This window comes from Bombina bombina, chromosome 2 (genome assembly GCF_027579735.1).
Source record: "Bombina bombina isolate aBomBom1 chromosome 2, aBomBom1.pri, whole genome shotgun sequence".
NCBI lineage: Eukaryota > Metazoa > Chordata > Amphibia > Anura > Bombinatoridae > Bombina > Bombina bombina.
Window position 1 is genome coordinate 793,273,416 of NC_069500.1, and position 24,386 is coordinate 793,297,801.

Below are 24,386 nucleotides of genomic sequence, written 5' to 3' on the forward strand. Positions count from 1 at the left end.
CCTGTCTCAAAGGTAGCTTCCATGGTGGAGCCGATGACATATTCACCAGGTCTGCATACCAAGTTCTGCGTGGCCACGCAGGAGCTATCAAGATCACCGAAGCCCTCTCCTGATTGATCCTGGCTACCAGCCTGGGAATGAGAGGAAACGGTGGGAATACATAAGCTAGGTTGAAGGTCCAAGGTGCTACTAGTGCATCTACTAGAGTCGCCTTGGGATCCCTGGATCTGGACCCGTAGCAAGGAACCTTGAAGTTCTGACAAGACGCCATCAGATCCATGTCTGGAATGCCCCATAATTGAGTTATTTGGGCAAAGATTTCCGGATGGAGTTCCCACTCCCCCGGATGGAAAGTCTGACGACTCAGAAAATCCGCTTCCCAATTTTCCACTCCTGGGATGTGGATTGCAGACAAGTGGCAGGAGTGATTCTCCGCCCATTGAATTATTTTGGTCACTTCTTCCATCGCCAGGGAACTCCTTGTTCCCCCCTGATGGTTGATATATGCAACGGTCGTCATGTTGTCTGATTGAAACCTTACGAATTTGGCCTTTGCTAGTTGAGGCCAAGCTTTGAGAGCATTGAATATCGCTCTCAGTTCCAGAATGTTTATCGGGAGAAGAGATTCTTCCCGAGACCATAGACCCTGAGCTTTCAGGGGTTCCCAGACCGCGCCCCAGCCCACCAGACTGGCGTCGGTCGTGACAATGACCCACTCTGGTCTGCGGAAGCTCATTCCCTGTGACAGGATGTCCAGGGTCAGCCACCAACGGAGTGAATCTCTGGTTCTCTGATCTACTTGGATCGTCGGAGACAAGTCTGTATAATCCCCATTCCACTGTCTGAGCATGCACAGTTGTAATGGTCTTAGATGAATCCGCGCAAAAGGAACTATGTCCATTGCTGCAACCATCAAACCTATTACTTCCATGCACTGCGCTATGGAAGGAAGAAGAACAGAATGAAGTACTTGACAAGAGCTTAGAAGTTTTGATTTTCTGGCCTCTGTCAGAAAAATCTTCATTTCTAAGGAATCTATTATTGTTCCCAAGAAGGGAACTCTTGTTGACGGGGATAGAGAACTTTTTTCTACGTTCACTTTCCACCCGTGAGATCTGAGAAAGGCTAGGACAATGTCCGTATGAGCCTTTGCTTTTGACAGAGACGACGCTTGAATCAGTATGTCGTCCAAGTAAGGTACTACTGCAATGCCCCTTGGTCTTAGCACCGCTAGAAGGGACCCTAGTACCTTTGTGAAAATCCTTGGAGCAGTGGCCAATCCGAATGGAAGTGCCACAAACTGGTAATGCTTGTCCAGAAAGGCGAACCTTAGGAACCGATGATGTTCCTTGTGGATAGGAATATGTAGATACGCATCCTTTAAATCCACCGTGGTCATGAACTGACCTTCCTGGATGGTAGGAAGAATTGTTCGAATGGTTTCCATTTTGAACGATGGAACCCTGAGAAATTTGTTTAGAATCTTGAGATCTAAAATTGGTCTGAATGTTCCCTCTTTTTTGGGAACTATGAACAGATTGGAGTAAAACCCCATCCCTTGTTCTCCTAATGGAACAGGATGAATCACTCCCATTCTTAATAGGTCTTCTACACAATGTAAGAATGCCTGTCTTTTTATTTGGTTTGAAGACAATTGAGACCTGTGGAACCTTCCCCTTGGGGGTAGTTCCTTGAATTCCAGGAGATAACCTTGAGAAACTATTTCTAGCGCCCAAGGATCCTGAACATCTCTTGCCCAAGCCTGAGCAAAGAAAGAGAGTCTGCCCCCCACCAGATCCGGTCCCGGATCAGGGGCCAACACTTCATGCTGTTTTAGTAGCAGTGGCAGGTTTCTTGGCCTGCTCACCCTTGTTCCAGCCTTGCATCGGTCTCCAGGCTGGTTTGGTTTGAGAACTATTACCCTCTTGCTTAGAGGGTGTAGAATTTGAAGCTGGTCCATTTCTGCGAAAGGGACGAAAATTTGGCTTATTTTTAGCCTTAAAAGACCTATCCTGAGGAAGGGCGTGGCCCTTTCCCCCAGTGATGTCTGAAATAATCTCTTTCAAGTCAGGGCCAAACAGCGTTTTACCCTTGAAAGGGATGTTAAGCAATTTGTTCTTGGAGGACACATCCGCTGACCAAGACTTTAGCCAAAGCGCTCTGCACGCCACAATAGCAAAACCTGAATTTTTCGCCGCTAATCTATCCTGGCCCCTTCAGATTGGTTTGAGGGTATGTCAGAACCATTATCATCAGCGTCCTCATGCTCTTCAGTATCTAAAACAGAGCAATCGCGCTTTCTCTGATAAGTGGGCATTTTGGACAAAATGTTTTTAATAGAATTATCCATTACAGCCGTTAATTGTTGCATAGTAAGAAGTATTGGCGCACTAGATGTACTAGGGACCTCTTGTGTGGGCAAGACTGGTGTAGACACAGAAGGGGATGATGCAGTACCATGCTTACTCCCCTCACTTGAGGAATCATCTTGGGCAACATCATTATCAGTGGCATCATTGTCCCTACTTTGTTTGGACACTATGTCACATTCATCACATATATTTAAATGGGGAGGAACCTTGGCTTTCAAACATACAGAACATCGTCTATCTGATGGTTCAGACATGTTAACAGGCATAAACTTGATAACAAAGCACAAAAAACGTTTTAAAATAAAACCGTTACTGTCACTTTAAATTTTAAACTGAACACACTTTATTACTGAATATGTGAAAAAGTATGAAGGAATTGTTCAAAATTCACCAAAATTTCACCACAGTGTCTTAAAGCCTTAAAAGTATTGCACACCAAATTTGGAAGCTTTAACTCTTAAAATAACGGAACCGGAGCCGTTTTTACATTTAACCCCTATACAGTCCCTGGTATCTGCTTTGCTGAGACCCAACCAAGCCCAGAGGGGAATACGATACCAAATGACGCCTTCAATAAGCTTTTTCAGAGGTTCTTAGCTCCTCACACATGCATCTGCATGCCTTGCTTTCCAAAAACAACTGCGCATTAGTGGCGCGAAAATGAGGCTCTGCCTATGACTAGAAAAGGCCCCCAGTGAAAAAGGTGTCCAATACAGTGCCTGCCGTTTTTTTTTTTAATACAATCCCCAAGATTAAAAGAACTATTTATACTTATAAAGTAATCGTTTTAGCCCAGAAAAATGTCTACCAGTCTTTAAAGCCCTTGTGAAGCCCTTTATTCTTATACTAAACTAAGAAAATGGCTTACCGGTTCCCATAGGCAAAATGACAGCTTCCAGCATTACCAAGTCTTGTTAGAAATGTGTCATACCTCAAGCAGCAAAGTCTGCCCACTGTTTCCCCCAACTGAAGTTACTTCATCTCAACAGTCCTGTGTGGAAACAGCCATCGATTTTAGTAACGGTTGCTAAAATCATCTTCCTCTTACAAACAGAAATCTTCATCTCTTTTCTGTTTCAGAGTAAATAGTACATACCAGCCCTATTTTAAAATAACAAACTCTTGAATGAAGAATAAAAACTACATTTAAACACCAAAAAACTCTTAGCCATCTCCGTGGAGATGTTGCCTGTGCAACGGCAAAGAGAATGACTGGGGTAGGCGGAGCCTAGGAGGGATCATGTGACCAGCTTTGCTGGGCTCTTTGCCATTTCCTGTTGGGGAAGAGAATATCCCACAAGTAAGGATGACGCCGTGGACCGGACACACCTATGTTGGAGAAAAACAAAAGCAGATTGGAGGTAAATCCAAAAAAAAGCAATTATACTGTAAATGAGGTCTCAGTAAATAATGGCAAACCACATAACTTATTGAATTCCATTAACAGAAAAGTGATAATTTACCCACAGTCCATTAAGACACAAACAAAAGCATATGAGGACAGAGAAGTGAAAAAGGAAATAATTTTAAAAAATACAAAGAGTAGAACAGTCACAAAAAAACAAAATCATGGATAGAATTTTGCAGTGTATGTATTGGGTACTTGTAAAGCGCGGCTAATCATCCGTAAGGGTCTCAAGGTGCTGCTCATTTTTTCGACCTCGGACAGATGAAAGGCTGAGTGGACTTAACCGGGGATCGAACCTGCAACCCTTGGGTTGCTACAGAGCTCATCCACAGTGCCTTAGCATGCTGAGCTATTTTGCAGTGCTGATATGCAGCCTGACTACGTGATACTCTCATTGGTTATAGAGCCATTGGGGTAGATTTATCATAGTGCGAGCGGACATGATACGATGTAGCGTATCATGTCCGCTGCACATCGATAAATGCCGACAGCATACGATGTCGGCATTTATCATTGCACCAGCAGTTCTTGTGAACTGCTTGTGCAATGCCGCCCCCTGCAGATTCGGGGCCAATCGGCCGCTAGCAGGGGGTGTCAATCAACCCGATTGTATTCGATTGGGTTGATTTCTGTCCGAGACCTCAGAGCAGGCGGACAAGTTATGGAGAAGCCGTCTTTAGACCGCTGCTTCATAACTTCTGTTTACGCAGACACAGGGGCATCAAGCTCAATATGGAGCTTGATAAATCGGCCTTATTGTCTCCACAGAAACGTGTCAGCCGGGTGGTATTATGAATTAGTCGGGTGGGGGCAGTAAATTTGTGCAGTAAACATTAAAAACATTTCATATTAACTAATGTTAGCTTTATTATTATTATTATTTTTATTAAGGACTGAGAGAAATACAATGTTACAAAATAAAGTTCCACCTGTAAAAATCACAAAATATACAAGTTTATCATGATTCCCAAATAACGTGAATCTCAGAATGGAATATTCATGGATGCAATGCAGCTGGTTATGTCCTTTAATTGTATTGTAGGGTCGCTTTTCATCTTGGCAAAGTCCCCTTCTTGATTTTGTGGAGACAAAGTAAGAATGTTCATTCTACTGTAGTACCAGAATCGGAATCACATGTTTCAATTATCGGTAAACTATTATAATGGTAATACAACAACTCTAACTTACAAAGTACATATATCAAAAATAATGTTTAAAATACAATTACACCATTAAATAGTCAACAAGATCTTGGCAACTAAGCCCAAAATATGACTATCATTAACATCACTACTTACGTCTAAAATAGAGCAAGTGTAATCACGTCTGGCATTAACAGTGAGTAAGCAATATTCCTCCAATCGGGTTTGTATCTGGACTAGGGCGAGGCAAGGTAGCTTTATTAAAATCAGCTGGGCAGCGCACCCACTAAACAGGTCCTGGATGAAGACCAAAGTGGAAACCTTTATGAGGTGCATAAGGCCCAGAGGATGCCTCTTGCCCACCCTTGTCATAAAGCTTAAAGGGACATAAAACCCCAAAATTGTCTTAAACAACTTTCCAATTACTATTATTTTCAGTTTGTTTTTTCATTCTCTTGGTATCCTTTGTTCAAAAGCAGGAAGGTAAGCTCAGGAGCATGCATGTGTCTGCAGCAGTTTTGCAAGAACGTTATACATTAGAAAGAGCACTAGATGGCAGCACTGTTTCCTGTCATGAAGTGCTCCAGACAAGTGTGCGCTACCTATCTAGGAATCTCTTTAAAAAAAACTACCATGAGAAGGAAGCAAATTAGATATCAGAAATAAATCGGAAACTTTTATATTTTTTTTAATTTTATGCTCTATTTGAATCATGAAAGAACAATTTAGGGGTTCATGTCCCTTCATAATCTTCATTTAATATGAGTGTAAATTTTTTTATTTTTTTTTTAGAAAGTTATTTAAAATTGTGTGCTCTATCTGAATCATGAAAGTTTAATTTTGATTTTAGTAACCATTTACAGATTTAATATAAATTTATAAAAAAAAGATATATTCCTAAGTACCACACTATACACAAAATACAAAGTGCATTTGTCATCGTAACTGAAATAAATGCAGAGTAAAACAAAAACATAATTTATGCTTACCTGATAAATTCCTTTCTTCTGTAGTGTGATCAGTCCACGGGTCATCATTACTTCTGGGATATAACTCCTCCTGTTGGGGAGGAGTTATATCCCAGAAGTAATGATGACCCGTGGACTGATCACACATAACAGAAGAAAGATAAAATACAACTTACAAAGTTTAAACAGACCAAAATTCTGTCTGTTGCTGCAATAGGGCTGATTTCACATGCTGCGAATGCAGCTGTTTCCATGCGAGCCTTCAGGCTCACCAGAAGCAGCGGTCGTAAGATGGCGGACAGCAATCATCCTGATCAGACACGATCGGGATGATTGACACCCCCTGCTAACGGCTGCGAATGTGCAGGGGGCGGCATTGAACAAGCATTTCACTAGAAATGCTTGTGCAATGTTAAATGCTGACAGCGTATGCTGTTGGCATTTAGCGATGTCGGGTAGACATGATCCACTACGGCGGATCATGTCCGTCCGACATTTGTTCATTCGGCCCCAATGGGTGCTCACTTAGCACTGGTAATATCATTCATTTCATACATTCTTTACAATATGTTTTAGAATTAAAGGGAAATTAAACACATTTTTTTCTTTCATGATTTTCATAGAACATACATTTTTAAGCAACTTTCCAATTTAATTCTATTATCTAATTTGCTTCATTCTCTTGGTATCATTTGTTGAAGGAGCATCTATGCACTGCTGGGAGCTAGCTGAACACACTGGGTGAGCCAGTGACAAGAGGCATATATGTACAGCCACCAATCAGCAGCTAGCTCCCAGTAGAAGTGTACCTAGGCATGCTTTTAAACAAAGGATACAAAGAGAAGTTGTTAAAAAGTGTATGCTGTATCTGAACATAAGTCACATGTCACAAATGTATTCTAGTAAAATGAATCAGTGTTTCAGTGATAGCTTTTATAGATAGATAGAACATGTATTTTTTAAGACATAGAACATGTATTTTTTAAGACATAGAACATGTATTTTTTAAGACATAGAATAAGTATTTTTTAAGACACTTAAATTCACTTCTATTTTCAAATGTGCTTTGTTCTCTTTGTATCTCTTTTTGAAAAAGAATACACACATATCCCACACTAGTTGGAGTGAGCTGCCTGCATACATTTGTCTCTTGTGATTGGCTGACTAGATGTGTTCAGCTAGTAGTACAGTAATGTTCTTTCAGCAAAGGATAGTAAGATATTGAAGCAAATTTTATAACAGAAGTAAAATGGAAAGCTGTTTAAAACTGTATGTACTATCCGAATCATGAAAGAAAATGTTGGGGTTTCGTATCCCTTTAACAATCACAAATAAGACATACAAGTGTGATAAGACTCCATTGTATATATATATATATATATTTTTTTTTTGCCATAGTGTAGCAATTAAGAGTTAATGAAATGAATGATGTACTCAGGATACACTTGGCTATCATGACATACAGAATACGTGGTTGGGGTGACTTTGTTGTCTACAAGGCTGTCATACTGGCCAACAGGGTTAATGGCGGATGGCGAGCCAGGAGCATTTGCACTTTCGGTATAATGCCCAGCTAAGACCTTTACTTGGTATAGGACTCTTGGTCTGACATTTTCATCTGAAGTAGAAAGGATTTGTCTGGTAGCGTATTCAGCATTCACAGCAAAATATACTTTTCTTCCATTGACTAAATCTGAAAAGAGGAAGACAGAAATAGGTGAGTGAGGCGTCAGTGTTGGGTATACAGAAGGTAATTTGTGAAGACAAACACTGAGCTAGAACTAGTACTGAAATAAACCTACAAATTAAAATGATCATAACTGTAATATCAATATTACCCATTTGGTTTGATAGTTTGTATTTGTCAAACCTAAATCCAAGTGGAGAATTGTAAATGGATGTTTAACATTGTAACATTAAATTCTCTTGGTCACACTACACATAAGCCATAAAATACCTATATAATAAAGAAGTGTTTTGTTTGTGTTTTTTAAAATGATGTTTAAAATGATTTTTTCTATAGTATCGTTAATGAAATGTTTTAAAATGTATTACAGTGCATTCTTGTTTTGTTTAGTTGTTTGTTTTTTTAAAATAGATGGTACAGTGCCGAATAAACCAGCCTTTTTCTATATAAGTTGTACCTGTCAACCAATAAGCAGTAGAGCCCTTGGGCACAGTTATACTCAACCATGTTCTTTACCTTTTTTCATGCAAAAAATAGAACTACTCCTTTTAGACAAATATTAAAATACAACTAAAAACATGACTGTCCTCTGGGTGCGCTGCCTCTTCTCAAAGTTATTCCCGATTGTTTGCATTTCTCAAAATCTACAGGGGAGTGACTCCACCTAGGACGCTTATAAGAGACAGACTCCACTGCAGTATGTATAATATGTATAAAATATTTCATTAGAATTTCTACTTACTACTGTGGAGTCTTTCTGTAATAATCGGGGCAGCTAACTGGAGCCCATTGGCAACATGCAACCATGGTGTCTCCAGGACTTAACTATTTGGGGGCACTTCCCAGAGGTCCACTGGTGTTTTGTAGGTGGGGCAGTGATAGGAGGTCAGGACCAAGTGGTAAGTGGGTGGGACTAGGAGCTACACAGGTGGATTTGGGAGGTCCGAAGGTGAGATGGGGAATCCTGTACAGAAAGGTGGTGGGAATACCGAGTGATGTTCACAATAGGGGGTCACCCATTAAAGCCGCAATACCACTGCATGCTTCCCTCCGCACTCGTTTTTGCAGTCCTGAGAAAAAGCACAACTAAGAATGTGTGCCATAGTTTTTGTGGTACTAGGAAAGAAAAAAAAACAATAAATGTGTTCTTTGGATACTTCTGGTGGGTGGTGCAACAAAACAGAACTGTATCCTTATTAAAATCTGGCCCTGTGCCTCTGGATATTTTTACCAAATACATAATTGAATGTTTAATAGCCAGAAACATATATGTGCCCCCTAAGACTTTTAAAATATTTATCTTTGGCTCCTATGTGTTAGGAAGTTGCCCATCTTTGATTTACATGATAGCAAAAATATGAGTACCACATCCCTTTAAATAAAGAGTTTCTGCTACTTATTATTATAATGACATTATACTTATTGAAATGATAAACACAAACAAAAAAGAAATGTTATATTGCAGCACTACACATTACATCTGCAAAGCGATATTAGCGCTCCACTTTGTAATACCAGCTCACGAGAATGTGCGCTGGTATTAGAAGTTAATCGCAATGCGAACGTGAGCTAGGAAGCATTGCGCTCATGAGAGTGTGCTTCCATAGGCTCCTATGGGAACCTCGTTCTGATGCTGTCAAAGACGGCATCAGAACCATGCGCAGCGCAGGGGGTATGTAGTGCAGCGATGGTGGCATTTTTAAATATAGATGTAAATGAATAATTATACATATATATTTATGTGTTAATATGTGTACATACACATATTAACACATAAATATATATGTATATAGGCATATACATATATAAATACATTGCAGTCTATGGGAACACACAGTTCCCATAGACTGCAATGTAAAAGCACTTTTCAGTGCCATTTTTTTCTAACACCCCAATCCCACCAACTTTAACCCCAAAATACTGCCTAGTGCAGTTATTTTTTAATAAAAAACTAAAAGGCCCTCTATTTCAAAGGCATTTGGGTGACATTTAGAAAATTAACCAGAGATCTAATCTCTGGTTCATTCTTGGAGCGCTAATTGCTACCGTGAGCTTGCGATAGCAATAACCAGCCACTTGTAATGGCTAGTTAAGTATTGCACGCCCGCAAACGGGCACATTTTCCTGTTTGTGGTGCGCAATAATTTAGTGCTCCACGTGTAATCTAGCCCTTAGTCAACTATTTTTGAAAACTGCTACAGTGTAGGCATGGATACCTACCATAAGTTTTTTCAACAGTTCTTCCCTTGCTATCCAGTTTATATAGGTTTACCATCAGACTTTCACCATGGTTTATAAAAAAAAAAAAATCTTTGCATTGATTGTGAATTTGAGATAAGACCAAGTTAAAATTAAAAGACGAAGACATATTTTAATGTGCCTCTAAGCACAGGTGTACAGTCAAATTTACAACCCACATTGTTAAAGTCCATTAAAACATCTATAAAATATATTCTGTTTTGGATATAGCAATTGTTAACATTTGCTATATAGTGCTCTATAATCAGCCATCTTGTCTTCAGCCTTAAAGGGACAGCATATTATAAAATTGTTTTTCCCTTAATGTGTTTCCAATAACTTTTTTTATCAGATGTATAAAATGCATGCGATTTGCTTTTTTGAGGCTTATTTGTGTATAAGAATTGGCTGATTTTGTGTTTTGAAGCCACCACCTAAAAAATGGGTTGAGCTTCTAGGTATAATCAAATCTCATTACTTTATCACATTGTGTACATATACCTGCTTCTTTATCTTATATCTGTCCATAAACCAATTACCAATACTTGGAAAGAACAATGGAAAATTAACATGTTATTACCTTATCTCTTCTATAACCCACTGGGAGTGTAATTTCTTCTACTGGCTGTGTTAATACTGCTTGGCCTCAAGGCCAAAAACTTTCAGGATGGGTGGGGATACCACAGGCTAAAAAAAATATTTCAAATGCCAATATAAGGGTAATGGAAATACTTGTAAACAATTTAATACACTCCAGCAGTTAAAGTGGATCATTGGGAACAAATTAAAGCGGAGAAAATTTTTGAGTAAACTATCCCTTTAAGTGAGAATTTCTACTTAACTTCCTGGCACTAATTGCACATATGTTCTATAGCAAGTTACCACCTTAGAGCAGCCTCTTTTAGCCCAGTTGTTGTCTAGGGTTGCCATGCCCCTTGTTCAGAGGAGGATTGCCTGCTATTTTTCAGGGCTGAACTGACCTTGATAGGAGGGATCAGACTGATAGGAAAGTTTACCTCTGTGAAAAGCACAATTGGGCTATAAGTTATCGCTTAACGGCTTCTAATACTTTCAATGGGACGTGGAAATGCCGATATTTAGGTATAACGCGCCATTGGAAGCAAACCATAAACTAAATTGCTTCCGACACCATATTTATCGACCTCGTGCAAAACCTATACATAGTCTGTATTTTTAAGGTTCAAGTCAAAGTAAAAAATAAATTGAGTAAATATAGAAAGAATGATAATTCATGGTGAAACTTCTAAGTGTGTTATTTATAAAACCAATGACCATTTAAAATCAGTCCTATCAGCTTTACTTCCTGGTTTATAATATATAATTATTTATGCAAAGTTATGCTAATGAGCATGGCTGTATTTTTTTTTCAGTGATGTTGGCAACCCTAGTTCTGGCTGTGCCTCCCTGTTCTTTTGAATCTATAGGTTTACACTGAGTTGTGACTCAGATAAAACTATAATATAGCAACTTCAACCCAAAAAAATAAACAAAACTAAATATTGAATTCTATGTTCAGAAAGGATAGCATTCCATTTGGAAGGATATTTACTGCACTTGATAAACTGTTTTTTATTTGAGTATAATGACTGTACCTTAGCACTCTCCTCAAATAAATAAATCTGTCATCCATATTGATGAGCAGCATTTCCTAAAAATATATGAAGTAAAAGCTAAACATTACTTTAAGTTTAGCTCATTGGCTGATAGCCACTTCCTACTAAGGCTCTTTGGCTTTCAATGTTACTAGATCTATCTGTAAAACAGGTCTCCAGAAAATAGGCCACAGACAATATCTGTCATCCATATTAAACAATCAGCATATAAAAATATAAACATTTCTTTCCTAAAAATATGTGAAGTAAAAGCTAAATTTAAAGTAATGCTTATTGACTTATATGTAGTCCCTATAATGAAGTAACTATCAACCAATGAACATTAACAGAAAGTAAGCCAAACAGGAGTAGGAAGCTCCTATCGGCCAATGAGCATTAATAAGAAGTGCCTATCAGCCAATGAGCATTAGTAGGAAGTACTCAATTGATACAGCTGTATATGTTTTAATTCAAATATAAAAAAGCTTTTGCATTACTTAAAAAAAAATTGTTATCCATATGAAAGATCAGTATATATATATATATATATATATATATATATATATATATATATATATAAAAAGTCAAATAGCCTGTAGCCCAGCACTCCAACCAGGTGGAGCAGCCACGACCTGGGTGCAATCCTTATAAAAAATGAATGTAGATATCAGTGTAGAAGAAGGGCACTCTCAGGATTTGTTTAGAAGAAAAATAATGTTTTATTTATTTAGTTGAATCACTAATGCATGGTCGACGTTTCGGCCCTCAGTTGGGCCTTCATCAGGACAAGTATAATCTGAAAGACAGACATAGAAACAGATACTAAAAACATAGATCAAATGAAACAAAACAAAAGGTGAGACAAACAACCTATATAACCATCACCAATACAAATAAAAACTGACTGAACAGTCAGAGAGGGGAATCATCCACAATCCAACAAAGGATACCTGAAGAACAGAGCACAAAACAACAAAGCAAAAATAAAAAAAAAAAAAAAAAAAAAGGGGGCGCTATACAGAAATCATGAAAATAGCCAAGAAATTACAGAAATAATATGATCCCAACCACACAGATAGTGTGTATATATGTGCATAACTGGGCATTTGGGCAGGGTGTAAAGAGGGTAATATAAATATTGATAAATACAAATTGTGTAGACATCGAACATACTGGGAACTTGATCAAGTATAGTAAAAAGAAATAAATACAACAATCTAAACCAGCAAGCTGGACATAGGAGCTAATGTTAGTAAGGCCACAACACCGGATGAGCAGGGAGCATGCTCCATATATACCTCACCAGATAGAACTAAAGAAGGCAGGGTGCTATAAGCACCCATGGTGTCAGAATTACACAAAATGCCATAGCTAGTAAATGCAAGAGTCACTCTAATTTAGCACGATGGGGAACTAATGAGAACAATGTCCCACAGAGCAAAACAGCATAAGCACAAACTAGAATGAAAGAAAAAATAACACAAGTAGTAGCAGCCTGTGTAAAAACTTCCAAATATCGTGTGACTCAAAACTTAAACACACAACAGTAAAACAAGAGGGTACAGCAATGATAGTGAGACAGATACGGGCCGTGCTATACAACATCAAAAACATTGCTCAACTGAAGATACAATACCTTGCAAATGCCGAGTGGCAAAAATCTCAGATCCAAAGAGACGAGTAGCGTTAGACCCAGAAGTACGCCTTAAATAGGGGGAGCCATAAAGGCAACCGGTACGTGATAGGGTAAGCCCAGCCAACGCCTTGCAGTGTTATGACAACCACACAGCTGTATGTGGAAAAAAATCAAAGTACACTTAACCATAGGTCATTAAAGAAACAAAAAACAGCAACCCGGCAAGTGTAGTAGAGAGACATAATATCACCCTACATACACTGCTAATAAGATAAACAAATCTTAATAAAAAACATATTCTCAAATCCTACCGCAACATACAGAGGCATAAAAAAAGTAGATGATCTATGGATCTAGGTACAGAAGCACAAAAAACACAAAAATGTATAAACACCATCCCCTCATGTTTATTAACACCCGAAGATATCGAAATGTTAGAAGTGTTCATAGAACTGTGAATCTGCGTGAGATGGTATTCACAGATCGACACAAAAGGGGCTCCTCTGAGCTCATAACTCACACAGCAATAGGCAGCATTGATGTGCGCACACAACAGGCCGTTCTGACAGCATGGAACCGCTGCACATCCAGAGGGCACACACGTCAGAAGCAAAACGCAACCATCATGCACAAAAAATGTATGCCATACCTATTAAGGACAGCGGCAACCCCCAAAACAGAGGGCAGATAATCTAAATTTAGATATGGAACCCCCGACTAGCACATAGGATAAAGCTTATGCATACCCACAGAAGGTTACGAATATATATATAACATGAGCTACATCGTAATTTACACAATAAAATGAACAGCGTTGATCAGTGCACAGAGGAAATCTCTGCACTGATAGCAAGATGACAATGGGGTACCTAATAGAGAAAAGATACAGGGATGCAGGTGTCGCTAGGCACCCACAACTAAACTATACCTTGGCCAAGACAGTAGTGGAGCGCACCAACGTCCAGGGCATATAATTTTATCATGGACCAAATACCAGTAAAGCCAGAAATGCCACAACTTAGTACAAGGTGGAATGTCAGAACGGTAAACGAACAAAAAAGTGAAAAGATGCAGGACACATGGAGACAGTAAATGCTAAGCGTGCAGAGTAGATGACACATACTAGGATCAGAGTACCAGGCAAACAAAGAGTGTAAAGAGACACCAACACAAACAGAGCTAACTGCAGAAAAAAATAAAATAGAAAAGAAGAAAAAAACACAGAAACAATGGGAACAGAGAACTTAAACAGAATAAAGAGAAATGCATAAAATAAAAAAAATACAGAGAAATCTAAATGAGCATTAAGTCCATGTGGGCTCAAAGTGTTTAATCGATAGATCCATTTGGATTCACACTTTAACAGTTCTTGGTTGCGATCACCCCCTCTCTTCAGAGGTACCACTGTGTAAATCAACATGGCATGGAGGGAGGCAATGGGATGTTTATGTTCCAGAAAATGCCTAGGCACAGGTTGATCCGCTTTGCCATCATTGAAAGCGGCTCTTAAGGCACTTTTGTGGTTGGCCAGTCTCTCCCTGAAGGTGGTGGTGGTCTTTCCGATATAGTAGAGGCCACAAGGGCAAGACAACAAAAACACAACGTACTGGGAAGTGCATGTGAGCCTATGCCTAATTGTGTACGTTTTTGTAGAGCCCGGGTGGTGAAATCTTTGGCCAGTAATTAAGGAATTGCAGGTGACACAGCTGCCACATTTGTAGCAGCCGGTCTTGGTTTGGGCAAGCCAGGTTCTGTTTCTGCGCCATTGGTCAGTTTGCATAAGAAGTGTCTTTAAGCTAGAGCCGCTTCGGTGAACCACTCTGGGGGGTGAGAAATTCTCAAATGGGAGTGTCCGATCTTTATTGATCAGATGCCAGTTCGACCTAATGACATCAACAACCTGTTTGGTGGCCGGTGTGTAGCTGGTGACAACGTTGATGGGAGGATTTGTCTCTACCTGGGCAGTCTTGGGTTTCTCTGCAACAGAGAGGATTGTTCATAACAGCTGACTTCTTTCACAATGTTGGATACCATCTTAGTGCTGTAACCACGTTCAAGGAACCTTTTCTTCATGGACTCAACCTGGATGTCTCTCTGGTCTGATTCTGAGGTGTTACATAGTACTCTCATGAACTGTGATTTGATGATACCTCGTTTCAATTGCACAGGATGATAACTGCTATTTAGGAGGAGGGTGTTTCGATCCGTAGGTTTCGAGTAAAGAGTCGTCTTCAAAAAACAACCTTGATCAGCATCACATTTGTATATACATAAGTCCAAGAAATGAATTTTCTGAGAGTCATATTCGTTTTTGAGGACAATGGATTCTTCAGCCATGTTCAGATGTTGTATCCAAGATGTCAGTTCAGTTTGTGTGCCCCCCCATATGACCAACAAATCATCAATGTACCTGCGGTATTGAAGAACATGGGGGTTTCTGTCTTTGAAAATATGTAACCCCTCGAACCAGGCCATGAATAAGTTGGCACATGAGGGGGCCATGCTGGAACCCATTGCAGTCCCCACCAGTTGAAGGTAGAAAGTATCCTCAAACCGGAAATAATTGTGTTGGAGGCAGAGTAAAAGCCACTCCAGGAGAATTTCAATTGGTGGACCTTCATAGGTGTTACTAGCGATGAGAGCTTGTCTAGTGGCCTCAATACCCAGCTGATGGGGGATAACAGTATAAAGACTGTTGACATCAAGTGTCACGAGAATACAGTCCTTAGGAAAAACTTGGTCTTGTAGTAATTGCATGAGTTGTATTGAATCCAAAAGAAACGCCTCAGTGGCTTTCACCAGGTCCTGTAGATAGAAGTCAATATACTTGGCTAGATTTTGAAAGAGGGAGCCCTCAGCAGACACTATGGGTCGCCCCAGGGGGTGGGCTTGATCTTTATGTATTTTGGGGATCGTATATACAGTGGGATGTACTGAGTGTTCAGTGATCAGGACATTGTACACACTCTGATCAATATGACCACAATTCAGAGCATACATCAGGCTGTCATCTAACTTCTTCTTATAGGAAGCGGTGGGGTTATACGAGAGTTTTCTGTAGGTTGTTCCATCCTCGAGTTGCCGGAGCAACTCATTCCGATAGTAGGTATAATCTAGAACAACAATAGCCCCGCCTTTGTCGGCCGGACGGATGACAATAGATTCATCCTTCAGGACGCGTCTAAGTGCTTGCCACTGTTCTTTGTTCAAGTTTGTGCGGGTCTTCATGTGGGTGCGACAAACTGTTTCAATTTCCTTGGAGCAAATCCTTGTGAAGGTCTTAATTGTTGAATGGGTCAACTTAGGTTCAAAAGTCGATTTCTTGTCCTGATGAAGGCCCAACTGAGGGCCGAAACGTCGACCATGCATTAGTGATTCAACTAAATAAATAAAACATTATTTTTCTTCTAAACAAATCCTGAGAGTGCCCTTCTTCTACACTGATATCTATATATATATATATATATATATATATATATATATATATATATAAACACACTCTGCATATCCGCATCTCCGGACCAAAAAAAAGAAAAAAATGTTTTTAGTAAAAAATGTTATAACAAACTTTATTCTGAAAAAACATTAAAATCTTTTGCATGTAAAAATATGTGAAAATATGGTTACAAGCCTGTAACCAAGTACAAACAACAACAGCCAAACATGTTTCGGGTCTAATGCCCGGCCCTTGTTGACTGGCATAACTTGTGTTGCACCTGAGAGCTCTGTTTAAAGGCATAGTTAATTGCTAGCTACATGCACCTGTTACTTAATTAAACCCTGACCTTGACTTTAGTCAAGGCAAATATTTATTTTTTACCATGTAAGATATAACTTTGAAAATTAATATAAATGCCATCATTAAATTGGAATAAGGATTGTATGCTACCCTGAGTTTCAAAGGTTTGAAAATGCAGACTCTTATATATCATAATACAATTTAAAAAAATATTAAACTACAATGTTAACATTTAATAAAATAAATCAACATCCATTATTTAATTTAGGCCAAAGGGGTGCTTGGTCTTGAGATTAAAAATCCAAAAAAAAACATAATTTATGTAAGAACTTACCTGATAAATTCATTTCTTTCATATTAGCAAGAGTCCATGAGCTAGTGACGTATGGGATATACATTCCTACCAGGAGGGGCAAAGTTTCCCAAACCTTAAAATGCCTATAAATACACCCCTCACCACACCCACAATTCAGTTTAACGAATAGCCAAGAAGTGGGGTGATAAGAAAAAAGTGCAAAAGCATATAAAATAAGGAATTGGAATAATTGTGCTTTATACAAAAAAAATCATAACCACCACAAAAAAAAAGGGCGGGCCTCATGGACTCTTGCTAATATGAAAGAAATGAATTTATCAGGTAAGTTCTTACATAAATTATGTTTTCTTTCATGTAATTAGCAAGAGTCCATGAGCTAGTGACGTATGGGATAATGACTACCCAAGATGTGGATCTTTCCACACAAGAGTCACTAGAGAGGGAGGGATAAAATAAAGACAGCCAATTCCTGCTGAAAATAATCCACACCCAAAATAAAGTTTAATGAAAAAACATAAGCAGAAGATTCAAACTGAAAACGCTGCCTGAAGTACTTTTCTACCAAAAACTGCTTCAGAAGAAGAAAATACAACAAAATGGTAGAATTTGGTAAAAGTATGCAAAGAGGACCAAGTTGCCGCTTTGCAAATCTGATCAACCGAAGCTTCATTCCTAAACGCCCAGGAAGTAGAAACTGACCTAGTAGAATGAGCTGTAATCCTATGAGGTGGAGTCTTACCCGACTCAACATAGGCAAGATGAATTAAAGATTTCAACCAAGATGCCAAAGAAATGGCAGAAGTTTTCTGGCCTTTCTAAAACCGGAAAAGATAACAAATAAACTTGAAGTCTTTCAGAAAGACTTAGTAGCTTCAACATAATATTTCAAAGCTCTAATAACATCCAAAGAATGCAACGATTTCTCCTTAGAATTCTTAGGATTAAGACATAATGAAGGAACCACAATGTCTCTACTAATGTTGTTGGAATTCACAACTTAGGTAAAAATTCAAAAGAAGTTCGCAACACCGCCTTATCCTGATGAAAAATCAGAAAAGGAGACTCACAAGAAAGAGCAGATAATTCAGAAACTCTTCTGGCAGAAGAGATGGCCAAAAGGAACAAAACTTTCCAAGAAAGTAATTTAATATCCAATGAATGCATAGGTTCAAATGGAGGAGCTTGAAGAGCCCCCAGAACCAAATTCAAACTCCAAGGAGGAGAAATTGACTTAATGACAGGCTTTATACGAACCAAAGCTTGTACAAAACAATGAATATCAGGAAGAATAGCAATCTGTCTGTGAAAAAGAACAGAAAGAGCAGAGATTTGACCTTTCAAGGAACTTGCGGACAAACCCTTATCTAAACCATCCTGAAGAAACTGTAATATTCTCGGTATTCTAAAAGAATGCCAAGAAAAATGATGAGAAAGACACCAAGAAATATAAGTCTTCCAGACTCTATAATATATCTCTCTGGATACAGTTTTACGAGCCTGTAACATAGTATTAATCACAGAGTCAGAGAAACCTCTTTGACCAAGAATCAAGCGTTCAATCTCCATACCTTTAAATTTAAGGATTTCAGATCCTGATGGAAAAAAGGACCTTGAGACAAAAGGTCTGGTCTTAACGGAAGAGTCCACGGTTGGCAAGAGGCCATCCGGACAAGATCCGCATACCAAAACCTGTGAGGCCATGCCGGTGCTACCAGCAGAACAAACGAGCATTCCTTCAGAATCTTGGAGATTACTCTTGGAAGAAGAACTAGAGGCGGAAAGATATAGGCAGGATGATACTTCCAAGGAAGTGATAATGCATCCACTGCCTCCGCCTGAGGATCCCGGGATCTGGACAGATACCTGGGAAGTTTCTTGTTTAGATGAGAAGCCATCAGATCTATTTCTGGAAGTTCCCACATTTGAACAATCTGAAGAAATACCTCTGGGTGAAGAGACCATTCGCCCGGATGCAACGTTTGGCGACTGAGATAATCCGCTTTCCAATTGTCCATACCTGGGATATGAACCGCAGAGATTAGACAGGAGCTGGATTCCGCCCAAACCAAAATTCGAGATACTTCTTTCATAGCCAGAGGACTGTGAGTCCCTCCTTGATGATTGATGTATGCCACAGTTGTGACATTGTCTATCTGAAAACAAATGAACAACTCTCTCTTGAGAAGAGGCCAAGACTGAAGAGCTCTGAAAATTGCACGGAGTTCCAAAATATTGATCGGAAATCTCACCTCCTGAGATTCCCAAACCCCTTGTGCCGTCAGATACCCCCACACAGCTCCCCAACCTGTAAGACTTGCATCTGTTGAGATTATAGTCCAGGTCGGAAGAACAAAGAAGCCCCCTGAACTAAACGATGGTGATCTGTCCACCATGTCAGAGAGTGTTGTAAAATCAGTTTAAAGATATTAATTGAGATATCTTTGAGTAATCCCTGCACCATTGGGTCAGCATACAGAGCTGAAGAGGTCGCATGTGAAAACGAGCAAAGGAGATCGCATCTGATGCGGCAGTCCTAAGACCCAACATTTCCATGCATAAGGCTACCAAAGGGAATGATTGTGACTGAAGGTTTTGACAAGCTGATATCAATGTTAAACTTCTCTTGTCTGACAAGGACAGAGTCATAGACACTGAATTTATCTAGAAACCTAAAAAGGTTACCCTTGTCTGAGGAATCAATGAACTGAATGGTAAATTGATCCTCCAACCATGAAATTGAAGAAACAACACAAGTCGATTCGTATGAGATTCTTCGAAAATGAGAAGACTGAGCAAGTACCAAGATATCATCCAAATAAGGAAATACCAAAACCCTATTCTCTGATTACAGAAAAAAAGGGGCACCGAGAACCTTTGAAAAAAATTCTTGGAACTGAGGCTAGGCCAAACGGTAGAGCCACAAAACTGGTAATGCTTGTCTAAAAAGAGAATCTCAGACACTAAAAGTGATCTGGATGAATCGGAATATGCAGATACACATCCTGTAAATCTATTGTAGACATATAATGCCCTTGCTAAACAAAAGGCAGGATAGTCCTACAGTAACCATCTTGAATGTTGGTATCCTAACATAACGATTCAATAATGACAGATCCGGAACTGGTCTGAAGGAATTAACCTTCTTTGGTACAAATGAAGAGATAAAATAAAACCCCAGCCCCTGTTCCAGAACTGGAACTGGCATAAATACTCCAGCCAACTCTAGATCTGAAACACATTACAGAAATGCTGAGCCTTTGCTGTGTTAACTGGGACACGGGAAAGAAAAGAATCTCTTAGCAGGAGGCCTTAACTTGAAGCCAATTCTGTACCTTTCTGAAACAATGTTTCTGAAACCAGAGATTAAGAACGGAATTGATCCAAATTTCTTTGAAGAAAACGTAATCTGCCCCATACCAGCTGAGCTGGAATAAGGGCCGCACCTTCATAGGTACTTAGGAGCTGGCTATAGGTTTCTATAAGGCTTGGATATATTCCAAACTGGAAATAGTTTCCAAACTGATACCACTCCTGAGGATGAAGGATCAGGCTTTTGTTCCTTGTAAGGAAAGGTACTAAAATGATTATTTACCCTGGAAAGAAAGGGAAAGCAAAGATGACTTAGAAGACATGTCAGCATTCCAAGTTTAATCCATAAAGCTTCTCTAGCTAAAATAGCTAGAGACATATACCTGACATCAACTCTAATGATATCAAAAGATGGTATCACCAATAAAATTATTAGCATGTTATAGAATAATAATAATGCTATAAAATTATGATCTGTTACTTGTTGCTCTAAAGCTTCTAATCAAAAAGTTGAAGCTGCAGCAACATCCGCTAAAAATATAGCAGGTCTAAGAAGATTACCTGAACATAATTAAGCTTTTCTTAGAAAGGATTCAATTTTCCTATCTAAAGGATCCTTAAATGAAGTACTATCTGCCGTAGGAATAGTAGTACATTAGCAGGAGTAGAGATAGCCCCATAACCTTAGGGATTTTTGTCTCAAAAAACTCTAATCTGTCAGATGGCACAGGATATAATTTGCTTAAACGTCTAGAAGGAGTAAATAAATTACCCAAATTATTCCATTCCCTGGAAATTACTTCAGAAATAGCATCAGGGAGAAAAAACACTTCTGGAATAACTACAGGAGATTTAAAAACCTTATTTAAACGTATACATTTAGAATCAAGAGGACCAGAATCCTCTATTTCTAATGCAAATAACACTTCTTTAAGTAAAGAACGAATAAATTCCATCTTGAACAAATACAAAGATTTATCAGCATCAACCTCTGAGACAGAAACCTCTGAACCAGAAGAACCATTATCAGTATCAGAATGATGATGTTCATTTAAAAATTCATCTGAAAAAAGAGAAGTTTTAAAAGACTTTTATGTATACTAGAAGGAGAAATAACAGACATAGCCTTCTTAATGGATTTAAAAAATAAAATCTCTTATGTTATCAGGAACACTCTGAAAATTAGATGTTGACGGAACAGCAACAGGTAATGTAACAGTACTAAAGGAAATTTTATCTGCATTAATAAGTTTGACATGACATGCAATACAAATAACAGCTGGAGAAACAGATACCAAAAGTTTATAGCAGATACACTTAGCTTGGTAGCTCCAGCACTGTGCAGTGACTTTCCTGAAGTAACTTCTGACTCAGTTGCAACGTGGAACATCTTGCAATATGTAAAAGAAAAAAACAACATATAAAGCAAAATTGATCAAATTCCTTAAATGACAGTTTCAGGAATGGGAAAAAATGCCAAAGAACAAGCTTCTAGCAACCAGAAGCAATAAAAAAATGAGACTTAAATAATGTGGAGACAAAAGTGACGCCCATATTTTTTCGCGCCAAATAAGACGCCCACATTATTTGGCGCCTAAATGCTTTTTGGCGCCAAAAATGACGCCACATCCGGAACGCCGACATTTTTGGCGCAAAATAACGTCAAAGAATGACGCAACTTCCGGCGACACGTATGACGCCGGAAACGGAAATAGAATTTTTGCGCCAAAAAAGTCAGCGCCAAGAATGACGCAATAAAATGAAGCATTTTCAGCCCCCGCGAGCCTAACAGCCCACAGGGAAAAAGTCAAATTTTAAGGTAAAAAATGTTAAATTAAAATGCATTATCCCAAATATGAAACTGACTGTCTGAAAAATAAGGAAAGTTGAACATTCTGAGTCAAGGCAAATAAATGTTTGAATACATATATTTAGAACTTTATAAACAAAGTGCCCAACCATAGCTAGGAGTGTCACAGAAAATAAGACTTACTTACCCCAGGACACTCATCTACATATAGCAGATAGCCAAACCAGTACTGAAACGAGAATCAGCAGAGGTAATGGTATATATAAGAGTATATCGTCGATCTGAAAAGGGAGGTAAGAGATGAATCTCTACGACCGATAACAGAGAACCTATGAAATAGACCCCTTAGAAGGAGATCACTGCATTCAAATAGGCAATACTCTCCTCACATCCCTCTGACATTCACTGCACGCTGAGAGGAAAACCGGGCTCCAACTTGCTGCGGAGCGCATATCAACGTAGAATCTAGCACAAACTTACTTCACCACCTCCATCGGAGGCAAAGTTTGTAAAACTGAATTGTGGGTGTGGTGAGGGGTGTATTTATAGGCATTTTAAGGTTTGGGAAACTTTGCCCCTCCTGGTAGGAATGTATATCCCATACGTCACTAGCTCATGGACTCTTGCTAATTACATGAAAGAAAATCCCTTTTGTCTAAAAGTCTCTCCCTGTCTCCTCCCCTCCTGCGCCTAGGGACATGGTCTATGCCTTGGACTGTCAAAAGGGAGTAATTTGAATTGTGTTCTTGCCTAAAATGTTTAGCTATAGGCATAACACTATCTAAGTTGCCTTAAACGTTTTGTGCGCCCCACATACTGTTTCTTACATCCTTGACATGTTAACAGGTAGATGACAAAAGTGGTATTACAAGAAATGCTGAAACGTATGTCAAACTCCCTGTTAGTGGTACTGGACACAAATTTGGGCTCCTGTTGTACATGTGTGCAAATTTTACAATTTTTTTCCTGACATTTTATACAACCTATTGCAACCTATTCTCCTCATTAGCCAAGACTGGTTCTTATTAGATGGTAGCATAGAGGGTGCTAATAAGCTTCCTAGAGTCTTAGCTTTACATGCTGAAAATTGCATCCTTTAGAAATGATTTTGTTTAATTTAACACCACTTTTTAAAATTGGTAAACCATTACGTATAATTCCACAAATTTTCTTGTAGTTTTTGCTGTAACTCGTAACAAAGTAAGGTTTGTTATTATTTCTCTCTTTCTGAAGATTTTTGTGTCTATTTGTCACTAATAAATCCTCTCGTTTCAGTTAATCTACTCTGGTTTTGATTTCCACCAATAATTTATTATCATAGCCTTGCGCCTCCAATCGCTGGCTGGTATTGGATACATGTAATTGGTATTTGTGTTCCATAGAACAATTTCTTTTGGTTCTGATCATTTGGCCATATGGTATGGAATTTATTGTGTGTTTATGGTGACAAGAAGAAGCGTGAAGAATAGTATTCCCTGCTGTACTTTTTCTATAAAGTTCAATCTCCAAACAGTGTATCTGTGTGTGATGTAAGTGTGATATCCAAAAAATTAAGACTGTCCATGTCCACACTATCCATCATAGGGAATTTTAAGTTGAAATCATTGCTTTTGGCGTACTCAAGGAACCGGTAAACAAGAGAACCGGCCCCATCCCACACCAACAGCAAATCATCAATATACTGTATCTACCAAAGTAGAAAATATTGTCAAGGAAGGGATTATTATCTCTAAAAACATGGCATAGCTCCCAAAATACCATATACAACTTAGCATATGAGAGTTCGAATTTGGCACCCATAGCTGTGCCACGTTTTTGGAGATAGTACTTGCCCTCAAACATAAAAAAATTATGAGTGAGTAAATATTCAACTGCAGAATGCAAAAATTGAAGTGAAAAAATCATATGTTGTGAAATTTGTTAGAAAAAAACATTAAAGCTTCCAATCCCTTATCATGAAGGATGGAAGTGTAGAGTGACGTCACATCCATTGAGACTAACCTATACGTGTCACACCAGGTTATATGTTCAACCTGTTCAATAAGTGCAGTGGTGTCTCTTAAATAACCATATAGATTAATGACTACAGGCTGCAAAAATGTATCAACCAAATCTGATAATCTCTCATTAAGTGAACCAATACCAGCC

General features: G+C 38.8%; 1 protein-coding gene across 1 annotated transcript in view; it reads right to left on the reverse strand.

The window, feature by feature from the left end:
• Positions 1–4,622: 4,622 nt before the first annotated feature.
• LOC128649615 (protein mono-ADP-ribosyltransferase PARP14) overlaps positions 4,623–24,386 on the reverse strand; it is a 220,457-nt gene continuing 200,693 nt past the window's right edge. The window contains exon 17 of the mRNA XM_053702975.1: positions 4,623–7,583. Coding sequence (XP_053558950.1) covers positions 7,297–7,583 — 287 coding nt within the window. The 3' untranslated portion in view covers positions 4,623–7,296. The remainder of the gene's footprint in view (positions 7,584–24,386) is intronic.